At 41.2% G+C, this 19,494-nt stretch overlaps 2 protein-coding genes across 2 annotated transcripts; one reads left to right on the top strand and one right to left on the bottom strand.

Moving 5' to 3' along the window:
- Nucleotides 1-79: 79 nt before the first annotated feature.
- Nucleotides 80-8,025, bottom strand: flot2b (flotillin 2b). The gene is made up of 11 exons (XM_084674927.1): nt 7,814-8,025; nt 7,033-7,114; nt 5,518-5,608; nt 5,008-5,131; nt 4,728-4,846; nt 3,770-3,883; nt 3,509-3,628; nt 2,963-3,177; nt 2,616-2,799; nt 2,264-2,413; nt 80-2,081 (listed from the first exon to the last, which is right to left on the bottom strand). Exons 1-11 carry the CDS (start codon nt 7,860-7,862, stop codon nt 2,043-2,045), a joined length of 1,287 nt encoding a protein of 428 aa, XP_084531053.1. The 5' UTR covers nt 7,863-8,025; the 3' UTR covers nt 80-2,042.
- Nucleotides 8,026-9,239: 1,214 nt separating this feature from the next.
- Nucleotides 9,240-19,450, top strand: galnt17 (polypeptide N-acetylgalactosaminyltransferase 17). The gene is made up of 12 exons (XM_084674029.1): nt 9,240-10,999; nt 11,378-11,711; nt 12,033-12,216; nt 13,399-13,565; nt 14,932-15,106; nt 15,477-15,674; nt 15,918-16,035; nt 16,436-16,621; nt 17,181-17,318; nt 17,552-17,647; nt 17,904-18,065; nt 18,346-19,450. The coding sequence occupies exons 1-12, from the start codon at nt 10,997-10,999 to the stop codon at nt 18,487-18,489; spliced, it is 1,905 nt and encodes a 634-aa protein (XP_084530155.1). The 5' UTR covers nt 9,240-10,996; the 3' UTR covers nt 18,490-19,450.
- The last annotated feature ends 44 nt before the right edge of the window (nt 19,451-19,494 follow it).

The following is a 19,494-nucleotide window of genomic DNA, read 5'->3' on the forward strand; positions in this document are numbered from 1 at the left end:
GTTGATTTAGGAAAAAGCATGCAGGTATGCCAAACTTGGCTTTTACCTTTCAACCCATTGTTGAAAAAAACATAACAAGTCTTTGCTCCAATTTTATTAAAAGAACAGACAAAAGACTGACATATAGTCATATGTAATATGAAGTTAACTACACATGAATAACATGCACAAACATGCAGGCTCAGTCTTAGAATGCTCACAAATGACTATAATAAAGTAAGTGATGTAATATTTTACACTTAACAGGTAAATGGTAATTTTCACACACTTAAATTTTAGTGGTATCAGCAGATGCTATCCTTAAAAAAAAAAACCCTAATAATTTGTTCTTGATTGCAAACAGTGCTGTTACTTTAAATCAAAGAGTCCAGGCACACGGGGGAAAAAATCACGGTATTCGTTTAAGTAGCGGCAACAAATCATATTTAGACATTGAATGATCAGTTTAGTAGTAGCTAAATTCAAATGCATGATTTAACAGTCTTTTACAAATTTTCCATTCATAAAATAAATTACAGATGTCAAGGGTTCTCTGTAGTTTAGCAAATTTGAACTATTTAACATTTTAATAAGATGTCAAATTGGTGATGACAGCATACAAAGACAAAACATAATAAACCTGCTACTGATTTTGGCTTTTTTATACACTACTCCCTGGTTAATCCTTCAAAAACCGTATACAACTGTAAGTTCAAAAGAAATCAATGCAGGTAATAATGTAACAGCATTCATATTTTACTGTGGTACTTCCTTTAAAAGAACACAAACCACATCTCTCACAGCCTTGTCAGGAGTATCTTACAAGTGTAAGATATGAAAGTATATTTTGAAAAGAGTACAAACAAACGGTAATTTACAGACAGACCTAAAAGGAATGTCAAACATGGCGTAAATTCTTAAAAAATATTACTATATAAATTGTTAAAAAAAAAAAAGAAAAAAAAAAGACAATATTATAACTGTGTCACATAATATCAAACCAAACAATGTTACAAAGACAGAATCAACAGTGATTTCTGCCAGGCTCATCATTTTCTACAACAATCTCAACTTCCTAACAGTAAAATTGAGGACTGTTAGGCAATAGTTTGATGGACAATTCAATAATTTCATAACAAAAGATGCTTTTAGAGCACGTCAACCATTCTTGACCAACATCATCTCCCAAAAATGTTGTCCTTACTCTTCTGGGAATCTTGGCCATGAGTTAAACTGAACCGAGGCCTTTCAACAACTCCCCAGAACAACATACTGCTACTCCAGAAAGCAGACATATAATTAAAGAGATTAACTCGCTCTTGTAACTCAAATTCATAGTATTGGCAATCTTAATTTAACAGGTCTTGTAGATGAGATTGTGCTGAAAAAAAAGATACCAAACATTGGTATGATAAACATTTCTTTATGTAGTATATCAATGCCAAATCAAAGGTACTCAAAAACGGCCAAAATAGCTCCAGACTCCAGAGAGTTAATAATCAAGTCTGGAAATCAATTACATGGAGACAAATTATCCACTCTAGTAGAGATAGGTGAACTTTTCCCAAAAGTGTGTCATGTTTGACAATGTTGTTTAAGATGATTAATTCTAACCCTAAGACAAAACAGAGTTAAATGTAATCAAATTAATAATAGATATGTACAGAGAGTAAGAATTGCCATAAACCCAAAAATAGATACCATGAGAATGAGACAGATGGCTAGGATGCCAACTATATTAGAAACTGGAGATGAGGTAAACATAAACAAAAAATATTACCATGCTTATGAAGAGGTACAAATAGATATCCATGTAATTATGTTTCATATTTTTTAGTGGCTTCCATGTTTTATCAAAAAAATGATTGAACTCAAAGAGAGATGTATATATATAAAGGAGCAGCGGTACATGCAGATATTCTGGTCCTGTAGAAATTAAGGCACCAGAGGTTTCAAAATATCCACTTGTTCATGAACATATAAAAGAACAAAAATAATTTTCAAGTGTACTGAAGGCAGTCAATGAGAGTGCATAAAACTTCTTTGAGTAAGGTGGATTGTTTTTAGGCTTGAGCACCAGTCATCTTCTGCAGTAAAGGAATCTGTTGAATAGGAACAGAAAGTTGTATTCATGCCAATGGATAACAGGTGAACGGTCAACATCAACAAATTAGCAGAGTAACAAAAATCCTGTGAAATTATGAGGCTTGTTAGACCAGTTTTTCTTTGTTATGAGACCATTAATCTGTCTGGGAACTGCTTTGGGGACTCCACACATTCTTACCTTTGTTAGGTCAACTCCAGTCAGGGCATTAACAGACACAGGAAGTTCAGCCAGGAGGCGATTTACTTCCCCAGTCACACGGTTTCCCTCCCCGCTCAGGATGACGATTTCATTAGTCCTGGACAACGGGGCTGCCACCTTGCCAGCAATCTGTGTGAATGTAGTAAGGCCAGGATTCAAATTACATGCAACGTATGTATGGCATTGCATACACACTTTGTTCATCTTGCCACATGATGTGGATGACCTCTGACTTACTGCCACAAAGAATGCTGTAAATCTAACAAAGGACCTGCCATGAAATATTTCTGTACTTGGTTCAGTCTCATAATCCTTATATTAGGTATTTTACCTTGGGCAGGGCCTCCAGGACCAGGGCAATCTTGGCTGCTTCTCCGTACTGCAGGTAGGCCTCAGCCTTCAGCCTCATCTTCTCAGCCTCTGCCTTCCCCACTGCCTCTATGGAGAGAGCCTCAGCCTCACCTATCTTCCTGATCTTCTCTGCCTCTGCTTGGGCTGTCAGCACCCTCTTTACTCTGAAATGGATAAGATAATGATTACGGAGAAAGATAAAATAGCCATTATCTCTTGAATAACCCATTGGACTGTCTTAAATGGATTCCAATGGAGTCTTGGAACAATGGAACAACAAAAGAAGACTTCTGACATAAGTGGAGGTGCATGGAACTAATCACTCACTTCTGTCCCTCGGCCAGCTGCTGCATCTTGTAGGCTTCAGCCTCGGCGGGCCTCTTCACCATGGCGATAAGCTCCTTCTCCGTACGTTGGATCTCCTTCTCTTCAATGATGATCAGTTTCTTTCTCTGGACCACTTCGATCTCAATCTCTTCCAAACGGATCTTCTGCTGCTCCTTGGCTGCCTGTAGTTCGTAGGCCAGCTGGGCCTCTGCTTTCTGTCCCCCAGAGAGAAAGAGAACACAGAGAGAGCTGATTGTCTGTGTTGGGCAATGGGGTCAATGTCAAACTGATATGGATATGGTCCATAGAGGGAAGGATACCGACCTAACAAATTAGTACCTTCCGAATTGCCCTAAAAGTCAACGACAGCTAACTTGTCTTCAATTGAATCAAACCGCAGATGCAGGCATATGCATCAACTTTACTATCTGTGTTGGTGCTATTAAGGCAAGAATAACAGCCAGAAAGAAACACTTAAATTCAAACACTCAAGGAAGTTTAATTAATTTGATGGATGTTGGGCTGCTGTGTGTTGGAGATGCAAACCTTGGTGTTGACTTCTTGATTGAAAGAAGCCTTTTGCAGTTCCAGTTCTCGTTTTGAGTCTGCCATTTTAGTGTCTGCCTGGAACTTGATATCCATCATTTCCTTCTTGCACTCAGCTTCCTGGATATCCAGGGAGGAAGAAACCCCATAATGAACAGATGAACAGCATCAATACAAGTTACAGGGTAAAAAAAAACACAAATCAAGAATGACACAACAAAATGAGGATGACCAAAAGATTGAAAATGCAAACAGACTAACCCGTATCCCAGCATCCCTTTCTGCCTCAGCCACACCGATGTCTGCATCCCTTTGGACAGAGGCAGTCTGTGTCTTTCCCAGAGAGCTAAGGTAGTCCAGTTTATCATACACATCCTGCAAAGCATACATCACAAACAAAGCCTTTTCAATCAACGTCTGGGGCACTGATGACTGAAACATCAAGGAGTCTTTCCCATTCAAAAGTGATAACATCCTATTGATTATCACACGTGTAGATTAAGAACTGATGGGACAAGCATGATCTCATTAAGTAAAGTTGACAGTGCACAGCATTACTACAAATACAGTATGCTGAAGTAACAAACATGCAGGCATGTGTGATGTAGCGTATCCATAAGCTTTATCCTACAATCCTTTTACCATTGTCTTTTTGGGAGTGATTTAATCGCTATATTCAATATCAGTATAACCCAAGAGACACTGTCTAGCACTACTGTTCCATCTCATGAACTGAACTTGTACAACAGTCAAGGAGAGTCTCCTGCCATTATTTCAAAATCCTTATTTAGGCCTTTAATGCTGTTCAGTCCAGTATAGAACCCATGAGGGCAGACTGTACGCTCCCATCTCTATGAATACCAAATGAACAACAAAGGACATATTCTACCAAGTATCATAAATATTATGTATCTTAGAGAGAGAAGTAGTGTCCTGTATGCATGGCACACATTTATTCACATGTTTTTACTGGAACCCATATGTTGCATGCAATATGGTACTAATACTCATTTCTACATACTGTTTCATTTTACTAATTGAATGTCTAGCGGGTGTGGTACTTGAACTTCAAAACAATGTGTGTACTGTGCAGCTTTGCAGAATGGAACTTTACCGCCTTGTGCTGAGTGGGATTCAGACCCACAATGTAGTTTGCACAAGTGAGCCAAGAACTCTGATGTTTAACTTTATTTGACTTGGCAAGATGTATCCGACTCACCTTGATGGTGAAGCTGAGGATCTCTATGCCCATCCTGCCCACATCAGGCGCTGCCACCTCCCGTACCAGTTGGGCAAACTGGTCTCTGTCCTGGTAGATCTGCTCCACTGTCAGTGTGCCTGCATGAGACAAACTGAGTCAAAGCCTCTATACCTCTTCATGTTTCATATGTACTTCCAAAGGTTACTTTCAATATTTTTCTTCTTATACTTGGGTCATTTTTTTAAATCCTAGGATGTATGACTTTCAGTAAAGTGTCACTATATCAGATCTCTCTTACCAAGAATGGATCGCAAATGTCCCTCCAATGTTTGCAAAACCACAGCCTTAATTTCTGAGACGGATTTACCCAAAAACTGCTCACAGGCAACTGCAAGCAAGTCATGGTCAGTCATGACTTTGACCTGGGGAGGAAATTGAGCAGGAAGTTAAAGATTAACTGTGCCCTGCTTGTGCAAAACATCACTGCCCTTCTAATGTATGTAGACGTGAGTAATTTGAACAAAATGAACACTTAAGACTACTGAGACTAAATGAGCTGATTGGCATTAGAACTGCAACATCAACAGATCATAACATTGACTGCAACAGAAAATAAATGATGACAGTGACATTACTTATTTTTCCAAACACTATCTTGTGTTTTTCTAGAGGATTCTTTTATCCAACATATTGTTTAGAGGTGGAATTTCACCTGGGACTTCTGGATCTGCAATCAAATGCTCTACCATAGAGCAATACCCATCCCCAGAGTATCCCCTTATTTACCAACATAATTAATGAGTTATACCTGTGCCACTCCAGTCACAGTGATGGCAACCCCCTCAGCAGTTTCAACATCCTCACACTTTGGTTGGAGAGTCATAATCTCCAGAGTTATCCTACATGGGAGGGGGGTTAAATCAATGAGAGGCAGGTATTTATTGCAAAACAACTGAGACCGACCTGAGAGGAATTTTGTGGAAAGGTCAGGATTAGAGCTTGTTTTTTCTTCTTAGAGCACACCTACACATTTGTTCTGGGGGGTATTACAGAAAGCTGGTTATGCAACATAACCAGGTAAGTTAACTCTCCAGCTGACACACAATGCTGCAGCACCTTACTGGCTATGTTGCTACAACGGTGGCCGTCATATGAGGAGTTAACTTACCCGTGTATGTCGCATAACCTGCTTTCTGGAATACCCCCCTGAAATCTTAAGGATTTATGTTATGTCAACACCACTGATAATTTAGGCAGGTGAGTACTTGCTGTAAAGCAAATTCCATGATTTGCTTCTCAGTACATTATATACGTATGAAATTAGTTGCTGAAAGTATGTGTAAAGTGCAAAAACTTTGTCAAACTGAAATGTGGAGTTAGACCGTTGAACAGTTTCTCTTCCGTTTCCAGCTAAGGTTTTGTATAGGCGGGGCTAAAACTCAACCTATGTACGTCACAGCACCCATCTACGTCAGATCACAGATGGTTGCATTCTGTTACTCAGCTGGTAAGATGCAAAGACAAAGTAATTATCACATAAAACTCAGACACTGCAGGTAGGTCTGTTCTGATATCTGCAATTGATTTAACTAGTGTTGCTGTTGTTGCTAAATTCAATAAATTTGAGGGGGCGGAACTTTAGCTCCTTCAAGTGTCACGTGACGCCCCCCCAGTCTCAAGAAGAGAAGACTGCTAATTTTCTCACGATTTCAAAGCCTAATTTAACATACTTGTCAGTGTTTTGTTTTTGTTTTTTGAATTTGGATGAGTAGTTAACAACACATTCTTTTGTAGTGTGAACTTAAAACTAATTTTCAATTCCACTTTACAGCATCTTTAACCATGCAAACAGACCTGCCATGGAAAACTTCCAAACTGTCCCTCTGTTAGCCTAATACTATTGTTCAAAACATGCTTTGCATGCATCATCAACTGTTGAGAAATGGTGCATACAATAACTTCAAAAAGACCAAACCAAACTTTATAGAATGGAACTTGATAGTATCTTATGACACATAGTTAACGAGCCAGAATTAAAAGTAAAAGGGTGTGTTGTGTACAATGTGGGACATTTGACCTTAGCAATTTTTCCATCATAAACCTGTAGGAAAATGCACTTCACTCATTTCCTGCATATCATATTGCCAAGACTAATATTGTTTCAAGAGCTGAGCTTGATCTATTATGCATAGCGACAAACCTCAGACCGAAATAATATGTGGGCTTGCCTTCATGGAATATTTGAATGAAGAAAAAAATGAAAGATACAATTACTATAAATAAAATAAAAACTAAGATTATAGTCCATCATCGACAGCCTCACCTTTGAGTGTTAGAGATCAAGCACCATGCCCAGGCCCAGCCCCCTACCATGTAGGTTTTGTCATCTGAACCACAACATCCACCTGAGGAGAGAAGCATACACGACATGAGTGTCACCAAAACAGCCGACTAATAATAGTTCTTGAATTGTGGTAGTAGCCTAATACTGCATTTCATTAACTGTCTTGCATTAAAAAATGAGTTACATAAATTATTTGCTTGATCGTGTTGACCACGCTCAAGACCAGGGAGTGAACCCACAAAAAGAACCCCAAGGTTCTATGCTTGGAAGTTACCAAGCGAGCCAACTACTCTGTAGCTACACTCAACCCGCCTATCTAGGCAACACCACTCACTACATGGCCGTACTCACTTTAAACAGCCATTGGGCTTAACCTTTGCTTATATGAACAACAATGTATGATACACATTCTTATGTGCAAGGGGTTCAGCTTGTATTTGTTTGTTGGATTGTTTCAATTACAAGCATACAGCCCTAACCAATTGGTTTCCTAGCTAACTAATAGTAGCCTTGTAGCAACATGGAAGCCAACACTAACTTACACAAGAAAATACACACTTAGCTAGTGAATGGGACTCGTGAAGAGCACTGTACTGTCCTATTAAGAATTGCTAGCTACAGATACACATAGTTGTGGCTACCATACTGTGAAATTGTCTATGCTAGCTAGCTACGTGTTATGTTTGAGGGCGTATCCAGACCATATGCTACGATTGAAGCATAGGCTACTGTTGCTAGCTACACTAAGGGGAACACCTACCAGAAACAACAAGAGCTTCATTTGGTCCGACTGTAAGACAGGCACCCATCTTCTTCTGAGATATTTCAACACGAATTTACAAGAGAAATGTTGTATCGTGTAGAGTTTGTCTATAAATTTGGTAACTCTATCGCAAAATGCTGGAAAAGAGATAGCTCTACAAGGCGTGTTTGTTTTTGGCTAGTCTAGCGACCTCCTGCTTCCGCAAAAGACTGTCGAAGTCCCCGCCCTACAACCAGACAATGACGTAACGTTTGTCACTAATAGTAACAGGGGTCTCAAACTCAATTTGTTTTGGGGCCACTGCTGGTAGTGTCGTCTCTTAGGAGGGCCATTTCAACATTCAGGTAGCCTACTACAAGAACGCGCAATAATAAGAATAGTAATAAGAAAATTCACTTGTATTTCCATTTGCCTAGCCTAATAACATATTTTCGTCATGGGTCAAACAAGAACATTTACCCAACAGTTTCAAGTTCAAGTTCAAGTATTTTATTGTCAGATGCACAGAACAACACAGGGTCAGACTGAAATTCTTAGGACAAGACAACGCAAAGCAACCTGGCATAGGCTACACAGAACATAGATGCATCTATGATAAGCAAAAATATAGTAAACCTCCTATTAGGCTATAGGCTAAATGATATACAATATTCAATACAGCATACTAAACCTCTAAATACACATAATACATATAATAACCATAACTTTATAAACCTATACTAACCTAAGACAAGTGAAGTAGGCTACAATATGTAATATTGCTGATAGTGCAACCAGTAGCTGAAATAGGCCTACTAACCTTATAAACCTATGCGAACCTAAGACAAGTGAAGTACAATAGTGCAATATTGCTGATAGTGCCACCAGTAGCTACATATATTTTTACATTCGTTTTAACAGTGCAAATGTTTTCCTTAGGGTAAATCGGCTCTCTCGTTAGGCCTTCCTTGACACATTGCAGTATAGGACAGGTTGAATGAGAGGGAAGTGTAGCAGATATTAATTAGGCCTACAGTCCACCCGCGCAACTTTTCGGTGGTAGCTGGTTAGTGGTCGCGCTCGTGTCGGCCCAATTTCCGAGCCCGGTGTGGTCGGGGTGAGGATCGGTTGCAGAGGCACACCGGTAGGCCCCTCTTGATCCACAGTCTGCAGGGGTGTCGTGTAGGGGTGGAAAGTTAGGACAATTCCAAGTGCCCCTGATTGACAAGGGCCCCAAAAAATAGATGATAAATGATATTATATTATTTAATTAGAGTTATGTAAAGCTTTGGATGGGACAGTTAGGTCGTAGAGACGTGGTGCCAACAGCTGAGCAGAGGGGGCTCAATTTAAGCAATAAGCCCCAAGAGGCCGTGGTTTACGCTGATTTTAGAACAGGTAAGGAGAGTTGTTAGGCACGAAGGGAAGCGGAGTGCCGAAAACCCCCTTACCTGTTCTAAAATCAGCGTAAACCACGGACTCGCGGGGCTTACTGCTTTTCTAAAACTGTTAGGCCTACTACAAATATTTGATATGGTTTCATCAATAAAAAACAATTAGAAACACAATAGTTTAATAACTAGGCTATTAATAACTAAAAGTTTTGGGTCTAGAAAAGTTTACTTTTGATTTACCAAAAGCTCAGGGATTCTCATTTTTATCCCAATAGATTCAGAATAGCCTACTAATTTTTTAGATTCAAGATGTTGACTTCCTTGCATAGAAAGATAGACTTTCCTGGGACTGATACACATATCATCATGACATTAAATAATCAAGCATTTGGTAAGATATGGATGTGGATTTCTTATGTTTGGATCAGGCTGCATAGTATTTAGCGGCAGGTTTTCAATACAAAATTCAAGCAACTTGTTGTAGCGTAAATTCATAACTTTGTTATTACAACCGGACCTACCAATTCAGAGCTATTGTCTGAGGCATTAAGGGGAAAAGGCCAAGTTCTATTGCATTTTAAATGAGAAGATTTGCATGAATCCGATTACTCGTTTTATAGGCCTACTATAGGCTATTGACAATATTGACAACAAAAGTAATGTCTAACAAGGGTCGAATGCAATGTTTTAATTACCTTTTTAGTGAACCTTTGCCTGTGTGTTTGTGTGGTCTGTAACACAAACTCCAGTCCGTTTTTTTCCACGTGCCATTGTTCAGCGTTATCTGGCACATAAGGAGAGTTAAAAGAAATAGTGGCACACAATGAACAAGCAAACCGCGGGAATATCAGAGGTGTTATCAGCGGGTTTCTCTGATTCTGAAAGGAGTAACCTATAACAACGCGTTCTCATTATTTAATTCGCATGCCAGCCTATGCTGTGCTGTGTAGGATTGGATGGGTTGCGTCTGTGGATTATTTTTTAAAACCGGCTCTGGTGCAGTCTTATGCAATGCAAACGTTTAACAATCTAACAACCATTGATCATGCGTGATACGGCACGGCAACTGCTCAGGTATGGGAAATGCGCTCGATGTGATTATTTGTTTTCTATATGATTTTCGAGATCCGCGGACATCGGCGCAGTGCTTGTGTAATAAACCCTTACTACCAGTAGGGGTGGAAAGGAACTGCATGGAACAATGCGGGTAGCTAACTGTCACAACCTTTTTCCCAACATGGTGCGGTAGAGACTGTTATTTTGCGCATATGTAAGGCAGACAACGTGAAAGAAAAATGCAATAATATTTTTCAATAAATGCATAAATACAGTCCTCACAGGGTTTCCGAGGCCCACTAATTATATAGTCAGAGCCCCATTGAAATGCCCACCGGTGCCCAACCAGTGCCCAACCAGCACTGAATCAAACTCCATCAGTTTCTTGCTGTCCTTCATCCTCTTTTCAAACGGGATCTCTTACAGGTAGCCTTGGTTAAAAAGGAATCCTATTCAGGGGTTTCCACATGGCCAATGACAAGTAATGCGCTAGGCGCGCTCACTAGCTATGTAAATGACACCAAATAGCAGACTCCCTATACCGCAAGCGAAAAGAAGACAGACATTACCTTCCGACTCTTTAAATATCAAACATTGGCTCACCAAATTATATCAGACCAATATTCGGCAGACTATTTGTGCTGATGATCTTATAACAAGACACGAGCCGGAGACACGCATGAAAACCCATGACTAAGCTCCCCAAATTTCACAGAAAGGGGACGCAACCTAACAACCCCTCCAATGCGAAATGGTGAGTACCTCAATATGACTTAGGCTACTCTTACAATGACTGAAGATGACTGATTTAAATGTTGTTTTAATTGTATTTGTTTGTTACTTGTGTATGGTTAATCACTGGGAATGTTTCATTAAAATACTGTACAATCCAAAATCTTCAGTCCAAAGGCCACACCAATGACTGAACATTTTAGTATAGTTTAGAAGGTATAACATGAATGAAGTTCAAGACAGTTGTGTGTGAGTTTTTGGGTCTCAGCGCTTAGCAGATCCCCCACAAGGTACCTGGATAGCAGAAAGAGGAGAGTAGATGATGAAAGATTGTTTGGTCATTGATGGTCTGCCATTTAACATGAAAGTAAATAACGGTGCACGTTACTCTATCTTTCAGCTTGTTACGCATCGAAATATATATAAATACGGGGACTCCTGCAACATCTCTTCAAGGATTGTGCTCCTTGGATCCCGGGCGCTGGCAACTTTAATGGCTTCTGTGTTCAGAAGATGGAGAGTGTTCTTGGTGCTCAACGTGATTGTGGTCGCAGGGTTCATGGCCTTTTGGGCCAGATGCAACACAACCAGTGTCAAAGGCACCGGTCAGGACGTGTTAGGTGATGGGAAGAGGCAGTCACGAACCAACAGCACAGCTCAAGGCTCCATCACCCATGAGGTGCTGCTGAAGAGACTGGGGTCATTGGAGGATGTGGTCTACAGACAGCTCAATGGCATGGCTATATTTACACTTTAAAACTTTAACACTCCTGTCAGACGATTTCTGTCCAATCAGGCCACTGCCTTTAATAATTTAAAGCAATACTTTATGTTTAGTTTATCTGTTTTGTTAAGCTAGATGTGTGGTATCAGATGGACCATTCTATGTATTGTTAGATTCTATTCATTTTAAGTTTCTTTGTATAGTGGAATGTCCATATGTCCATATGGCATGTGGTTGTCTGACTATTCTAGATTTCTTTTCATCAATATCAAGGGATGATAAATGGCACACAAGTAATAACATGGATGTTGTACTGGACCATGTTTCACAGGTTTGTCTAAGTCACTAGGCCTCACCGAGGGATTTGGGGGGCGAGGGAAGGCAGGTCTACCTGCCACCCTGTCGCCAGAGGAGCAGAGCAATGCCAAAGTCTTGAGAGAAAAGTATGGCTACAACGCCTACCTGAGTGATAAAATCTCCCTGGACAGGAGTATTCCTGACTACCGCCCCAACAAGTGAGTGCTAGTCAGAGGACTGCATGTGTTGTCATAAATGGGCCACCATTTCAACACCCTAAGTACCCCTATCCTGTTGTAACACAACAAGTGATGCCCTAAGCTGCATGTTTAGTACCGGCTAAAGCATTAGAACAAATTTGACTTAATAGCCTTCTCATGTATCCGATTCATTTGCAATTCAAGACCGCATGACCCAGCATCATCTTGCTGCAGAATTGTAGTCATACAGACACAATTTATTTCAAAACGAGGTATGACACTGCGTTGTCTTCCAGCTCTGAGAAAGCAGTTTTTCCTCTGGGTTATGTACAGTATCTAGATGCCCTGCAGCAAATAAAGCTTTAAGCAAAAAAGTTGAGAGTTCTAAAACAGAACTTAACTAATGTGTCTCTTCGGATGGTCTTCTTAGCCCAATCTGATCTTGTACTGCCAGTTGACTGTCTGGCAACTAAGTACAGAAGAGATGAAAGGCAAGGAAACAGGGAAGGGAACCTGTGTGAACTGCCAGGACACAACTTCCTCACCCTTTCTTGTCATTAACTCTAACTCTAACAACAAAGGCTACAGTAAAAATAGACCTTTTATCTCTTGCTACTTTCCGCACTGTGATTGGGCAATAACTGTGAAAAAAAGTGTGTGATCATGTTGAGCAAGAAAAGGCACATGATTGCACTCAAATTCTATGAACATATTGCCAGCCACTCAGAGAAACACCATCTGTAGAGAAACACCATCTGTACAGGAATAGAACAACCTGGCAACATAAAGTTAGGCACAGCTGACTTGGAATCATTTTTAATTGACGTAATGTAATCTTAGGACTTTTTATTTCATATCATAGAACTGGGCAACATTTTACATTAAGGTAATATTAACTGCCATGTAACTAGAAAGCATTACCTATACTAAAACATTAGTCGCTGTGTAATAATTACGATGCAATGAAATTGTATGACATAAGTGTTATAGGAAAATAATATTACTAAAGTGTAAGTACAGTAAGGGGGGCGGGGGGTGTAAGAGTGTTTTCTAAAGGTGTAGTTGAAGGTGTGCTAGTTAGTGTAGCCTTAATGTAAAGTGCCCAGAACTGTTATGTCAGCCTCAAGTTTCTCAGGTTTTCCATGGTGTCCATAATTGCTACTTGATAGACAATTGAATGTGTACACGTGTGTGACATAGGTGTAAGAGGGCAGTCTACCCAAGGGACCTCCCCACAATCTCCCTCGTTTTCATCTTCGTCAATGAGGCCCTGTCAGTGATCCTGCGCTCTGTCCACTCAGCGGTCAATCACACACCAGCCCACCTGCTTAAAGAGATCATCCTTGTCGACGACAACAGTGATGATGGTGAGTAAAAACACATTTATACACACACACACACACAAATGTATACATTTTAATTAATATGCATTCCGCAAGACAGTAAACTGAAGCATATGCATTCATTTTGAGGCCTCCTGTCTCTCACAAAGATCAATATATTGACAGACACAGCAGATATGCTTTCTTTACATCTTGCACGCATGTTGGTTTACTCTCTTTTTAGCCTCATCACATTGGTTTTCTATCTCAACAATAACAGCAAAAAAAGTCTGTGACGTGGTGACAGTTTGACGGGTAGCCAGTTGGAGTCAACATCTCCTTGACAAAATCCATCTTGGTGTTATTGGCGCTCTGTGTTTGTCCTGGTGACGGTGACGGATGGTGTCGGCTCTGAGACAGTTAGAGGCGGAACACCACAATAAGGTGTCAAGGGGGATCTCTGTGTTTTATTTATTGGGTCTGTTTTGTCGAGGGGATGAGGAGGGAACACATCAGAAGAGGGAGAGGGAAGAGTGGGAGAGATAGAGGGATGGAGAGAGGGAGGGATGGAAAGTAAATGAGGGATAGCAAAAGGCAAAAGAGGACAGGCCATGGGTGAAGAGAGTAATAGGCATAGACGAGATGGAAGGGGAGAGAGACAGAGGAAGGGAGAGAGAGAGAGCAAGAGAGAGAGACCCAGAGAAAAAATGTAGAGACAGAGGAAATTAAGGAGGCGAGAATGGATGGGTAGAGAAATTGGAGGAGGGAGGAGCAAAACAGAGACAGGGCTGGATTGTGGTAGGGTTGGGGAGAGAGAAAAGAGAGACTGAAAAAAAGAAAGAAGGATGAAGAGGTGGAACAAGAAAAAGGTGGTGGAGACAGTTCAATTCCCCCTCTGCTCTTGGCACGGTTGGATGGCGCAGGGCCAACCATCTATCAACAAGGGGGAAAGGGAAGAGATTACAGTGGCGGAGAGGGAGCATACTCTACTGTCCACATATCTCTCGTCTGTTCCCGCAGTCACGCATTGTGCCATGGGACCAGGGGGTACATGTACGAGAGACATTGTGTCATGGGACCAGGGGGTGTGGGTATGAAAGACAGAAGAAGAGGAAGAAGGAAAGGGAGAGTGTGTGTGTGGGAAATGAGTAAAAGGAAGAAAGATGCTAACAGTGTGTTAGAGAGGCAGATCACTTCAGCGAGTGATCAAAGGTAAAGCTCAGTAAGCCCTACACTCCCTCTGGTGTTGTATTGAGACTGTTAGCAAGCACAGAATCTCTCTTGGGCAGTAAAAAATGTAGTCTCTTCCTGTGTGTGTGCATTTGTGTTTCTATTTGCTCAAATGGAGATGTCTTTGGATTTATATGTGTATATGCCTATATGTGTGCGCGCCCATCATGTGTCATCACAGAGCAACTGAAAGGCCCACTGGAAGACTACGTAAACAAGCGTTACCCAGGCCTCGTGAAAATCGTGAGGAACCAGAGGAGGGAGGGGCTTATACGTGCACGTATCGAGGGCTGGAAGGTTGCCAGTGGCGAGGTGGCTGGGTTTTTTGACGCTCATGTTGAGTTTACACCCACCTGGTGAGTCTACTGCTGCCTTTGAGACACACGTTGTCTTCATGTACTATATAGATTTGTGCGTTTTAATAAATAGTTTGGAGGGAGTTCATTCAGGAAATAAGGAACAAATTGTAGCTGCCTGTTTAGAACTGAAATGCTCATTACTGTATAAAGTACTGTACTGTAGGTCTAAACTGCAGCATTCTATAAGAAAGTTAACACTCTTCACATGTTACAGACCAGAGTTGACTTGGCCCCACAAATAAACAGGAGACTCTCGAGCGCTTCTCTCAATGGAATAACCCCCTGAGTCAATTCAAAAATAAGTCAAACTTCTTAGAGAGAGATCATAAGAGAAACCCCATACCATCTGTCGGTCTGTCTGTGCCAGGGTTGAGCCGGTTTTGACCAGAATCAAAGACGACCACAGGAGGATCATTTTGCCCTCCATCGATAACATCAAGCATGAAACGTTTGAGCTGGAACGCTATGAGAACTCTGGCCACGGTTACAACTGGGAGCTGTGGTGCATGTACATCTCCCCACCCAGGAAGTGGTGGGACGAAGGGGATACCTCTGCTCCAATTAGGTGGGTAGACATGGAGGCAAGGCACACACACACACACACACACATGGTTTGTTCTAAGTTATATCTTAAGGAAGGGTTTTGATTCCAGCAAACTGTCCTATTTTCAAATCTTCTTGTTAAAAATGAAAAGTGCAAAAAAGTAGAAGAGAAAGAGAACACTTCTTAAACAATAATAGCAATTATAAACACCTTTCTCAGAGCCCCGAGATCTCAAACCCAGAACTCATTTTCTCCCACCCCCAGGACTCCTGCAATGATTGGCTGTTCCTTCGTGGCCAACCGGGAGTACTTTGGGGAGCTGGGACTGCTGGACTCTGGCATGGATGTCTACGGAGGGGAGAATATAGAACTGGGGATCAGGGTTTGTGTGTCACCCATTTTCTCTCCCACCTCTCCCTTCTGTTCTAAATGGAGCGTGGACTTTGCAGTGTGGCACAACTGACTAATGAAACACCTTTGGGAGACCTGGGGCAGAGGGGAAGTGTGTGTGTGTGTGTGTGTGTGTGGAGACTGGTCGGGGAATGAAGATAGATGCATGTATATAAAAAGGAAGGCAAAATGCTGTTGTGTGCTTGGCCAAGGATTGGAGGATAGGAGGTGTACGGTGTATTATTTAGGCAACACATTGTGCATAAGGTTGATATGGGTTTGCAAGCATTTGTTAGTGATAATCGAAATGCCCTTCTAAGTGTGTGGGCTTGCATGAGTCACTGTAGTGTGTAAACAATGTCTTACTGCTTTTCACCCTTGTGGACCTCAAGGTGTGGCTTTGTGGAGGCAGCATGGAGGTGCTTCCCTGCTCCAGAGTGGCTCACATTGCCAGGACCAAGAAGCCCTACGTCACCAACCTCGCCCTCCACACACGCCGCAATGCCCTACGTGTAGCCGAGGTCTGGATGGATGACTTCAAGTCCAATGTCTACATGGCCTGGAACATACCTATGGAGGTGAGTGTGGGGGTTTCCACTTGAATGGTGTGACTATCAGTTTAGGTTCTGGGTATATAAGTATTAGACAACCAGCTGATTGGAGAGAGAGTTAACATACACCTCGACAAAGAAAATGACCAGTTAAGACACACAGTGGTTGTAACAAAGTCTCTCTGAGGCATGAAAGTCAGAGTATAGTGTTTGTAGAGAATAAGGAAAACAAAGAGAACATACAACCAACAGATGTTTCTTGTATGCTCAGGCAGATACTACATCATAGACCTGTGACTGTTATCAGTACACAATATAGGTTACAATAGGAATACATTTGAACTAATAGTAAGATAATAAGATAATAAGGCAATAGCTAATCAATTGATTGTGATTAACATATTAAGCACATAGTATGAGGCTGAATGAACCATCTGAATGTCAGTACACACCTACCCTCAACTAGCTGAATTTCCTTAGTTATGTTATAACTTCGCCTTTATGACCTGTACATTATCTTGCCAAACGACCTTACATTGTGGCCCTGTTGTATGTTGAGACTCAATGCCTGTACACTTTCTTTTAGAATCATGGGATTGACATTGGAGACATCTCAGAGAGGGTAGAGTTAAGGAACAGGCTGCATTGTAAACCATTTAAGTGGTACCTGGACAATGTCTACCCAGAGATGAGGAGGTACAACAACACTCTCTACTACGGTGTGGTGAGTTGGCCATGTTATTTACTTGATTCATGAGTTTTGTGTCATGTTCGTAAATTGGCCAATCTTCATCTCTAGGTCCATGTAGGTGATCCACATTTGCACGATTTCAGTACAAACTAGCCAGACAGCATTGTAATGTTTGTTCAGAGTTAAGTCAGGTAATATTCTTACACTCTTTGCTCTCTGTTTCTCTCTCCCACTCCTCCTTCCCAACTCCCCACCTGTACTTGTAGATTCGTAATGTCAATGTGACTCATCTATGTTTAGACCAGGGAGAGAAAGAGAATCACACAGCCATTCTGCATCCCTGTCATGGACAGGGGCCTCAGGTAAATAGCTACCACAGGCACACAACACATGCCATAGATCTACAAATGTATCTGAAGTAAAGTTCTTTAAGAAACAAGAAAAATATAGTTTCACTTTTAGTATATTATTTGAGATTGCAATTCTCATCTGAATGTTGAAGTTGGTATGATGTGGGAGTTGTTATAGGAATTATGACATCTACTGTGAATGTCTTATTAATAAATAGTCACGTCAACAATTGCACAGCTAAGTGTGTTTGTGTCTGTTCTGTGCTAGTTGGGGCGTTACACTAAGACTGGTGAGTTCTACCTGGGTGCCTTGGGCAGCACAGGAGAGGAGACACGCTGTCTGATGGATGATAAGGTCAGCAGTTTCCCTCAACTTGTCAAATGTGAAAGCGTCTTTGACTCCAAGCAGACTACCTGGCTCTTTACTCAGGTGAGACTCCAAGGAGGTGATGAACATGATGGTTATGGACTTGAAAAACATCATCAAGTATTTTGTTTTCCTTTGCAGAGATTAGCATCTAAGAAATTATCTGGGATTTATTCAACATTTAGCTTTGTATTAAAAAAAGACACTTGAGACAATAAATTGAATTACTGAACAATGTTCTCCATTAATCTCTTAGTGCTGTGTTTCAAAGCTGGGTGTAAGATGTGAATATCTCTGGGGGACTACTAATGCCTTAACGATGATCTCCTGTTCTGTTATTAAGAATGAGCCAATCAGGAACAGAGCTACTGGTCGTTGTCTGGAAGTAGTGAAGGCCAAAGTCTACTTTGGGTACCTGCTGGTTCTTCAGACCTGCTCCGGCCAGAAGTGGACCATAAAGAACACAGTGAAACACAGCCACACCTGACTAACTCACCCGTCATTTGAAACCAATAAAACATTAGATAGTGAAATAACTTGCAATAAATAACATTATTGCATAATTGCAATACCATTTTTTAAATTAAATTTAATAAATTAATAATCAGCAATCTTGGGGTCACAGGGGGCTTGATGTTTGGTGTACATGATAGACATACACAACAACACCCAGAAGACCTTGTGCGTGTGTTCACCCAACATCAAAGATGATGCAAACACTGACCAATACAGCCTCTCGGGCCCACTCAGCACTCCTTTAAAAAACCCATTTATAGTAAATTGTTTGGTATGAAAACTGATGAAATTGCTGGAGTATTGTCATTAGTTATTATTGTTACTATTTATTATTATTCATTATTATTATTTGTTATACGTTTTCTCAATTGTTTTTTAGGGCATATCTGATACTGACCACATTGTCAGGTTTTTTTTGCATTCTTGGTATGAAACAATTGCATTATTATGACATTATAACATTTTCAAGTGTCATCTTGGGCTGAAAGTTGTCATCTATACACTGTCTAACTTTTTGATAAGATGTCCATCGACAAATGATGTCACCTCCATACTGTAAGGGAACGCTGCACTGCATTCTGTACGCCCCTACTGTAGGCACCTACTGTAAGCCCCTACTGTAGGCCCCTACTGTAGGCCCCCACTGTAGGCCCCTACTGTAGGCCCCCACTGTAGGCCCCCACTGTAGGCCCCTACTGTAAGCATCTACTGTAGGCCCCCACTGTAGGCCCCTACTGTAAGCACCTACTGTAGGCCCCCACTGTAGGCCCCTACTGTAAGCACCTACTGTAGGCCCCCACTGTAAGCACCTACTGTAGGCCCCCACTGTAGGCCCCTACTGTAAGCACCTACTGTAGGCCCCCACTGTAGGCCCCTACTGTAGGCGCCTACTGTAGGCCCCCACTGTAGGCCCCTACTGTAAGCACCTACTGTAGGCCCCCACTGTAGGCCCCTACTGTAAGCACCTACTGTAGGC

The sequence above is a fragment of the Hypomesus nipponensis genome, chromosome 15, assembly GCF_054491055.1.
Source record: "Hypomesus nipponensis isolate SF chromosome 15, ASM5449105v1, whole genome shotgun sequence".
Classification (NCBI taxonomy): domain Eukaryota; kingdom Metazoa; phylum Chordata; class Actinopteri; order Osmeriformes; family Osmeridae; genus Hypomesus; species Hypomesus nipponensis.

Coding starts and splice junctions, on each gene's coding strand:
- flot2b (XM_084674927.1), bottom strand. CDS start 7,862: ATGGGTGCCTGTCTTACAGTCGGACCAAATGAAGCTCTTGTTGTTTCT. Junction 4,847..5,007: donor ACATTTGCGATCCATTCTTG/GTAAGAGAGATC, acceptor TGTCTCATGCAG/GCACACTGACAGTGGAGCAG. Junction 3,178..3,508: donor ATCAAGAAGTCAACACCAAG/GTTTGCATCTCC, acceptor TCTGGGGGACAG/AAAGCAGAGGCCCAGCTGGC.
- galnt17 (XM_084674029.1), top strand. Junction 16,036..16,435: donor ATATAGAACTGGGGATCAGG/GTTTGTGTGTCA, acceptor GTGGACCTCAAG/GTGTGGCTTTGTGGAGGCAG. Junction 17,648..17,903: donor GTCATGGACAGGGGCCTCAG/GTAAATAGCTAC, acceptor GTTCTGTGCTAG/TTGGGGCGTTACACTAAGAC.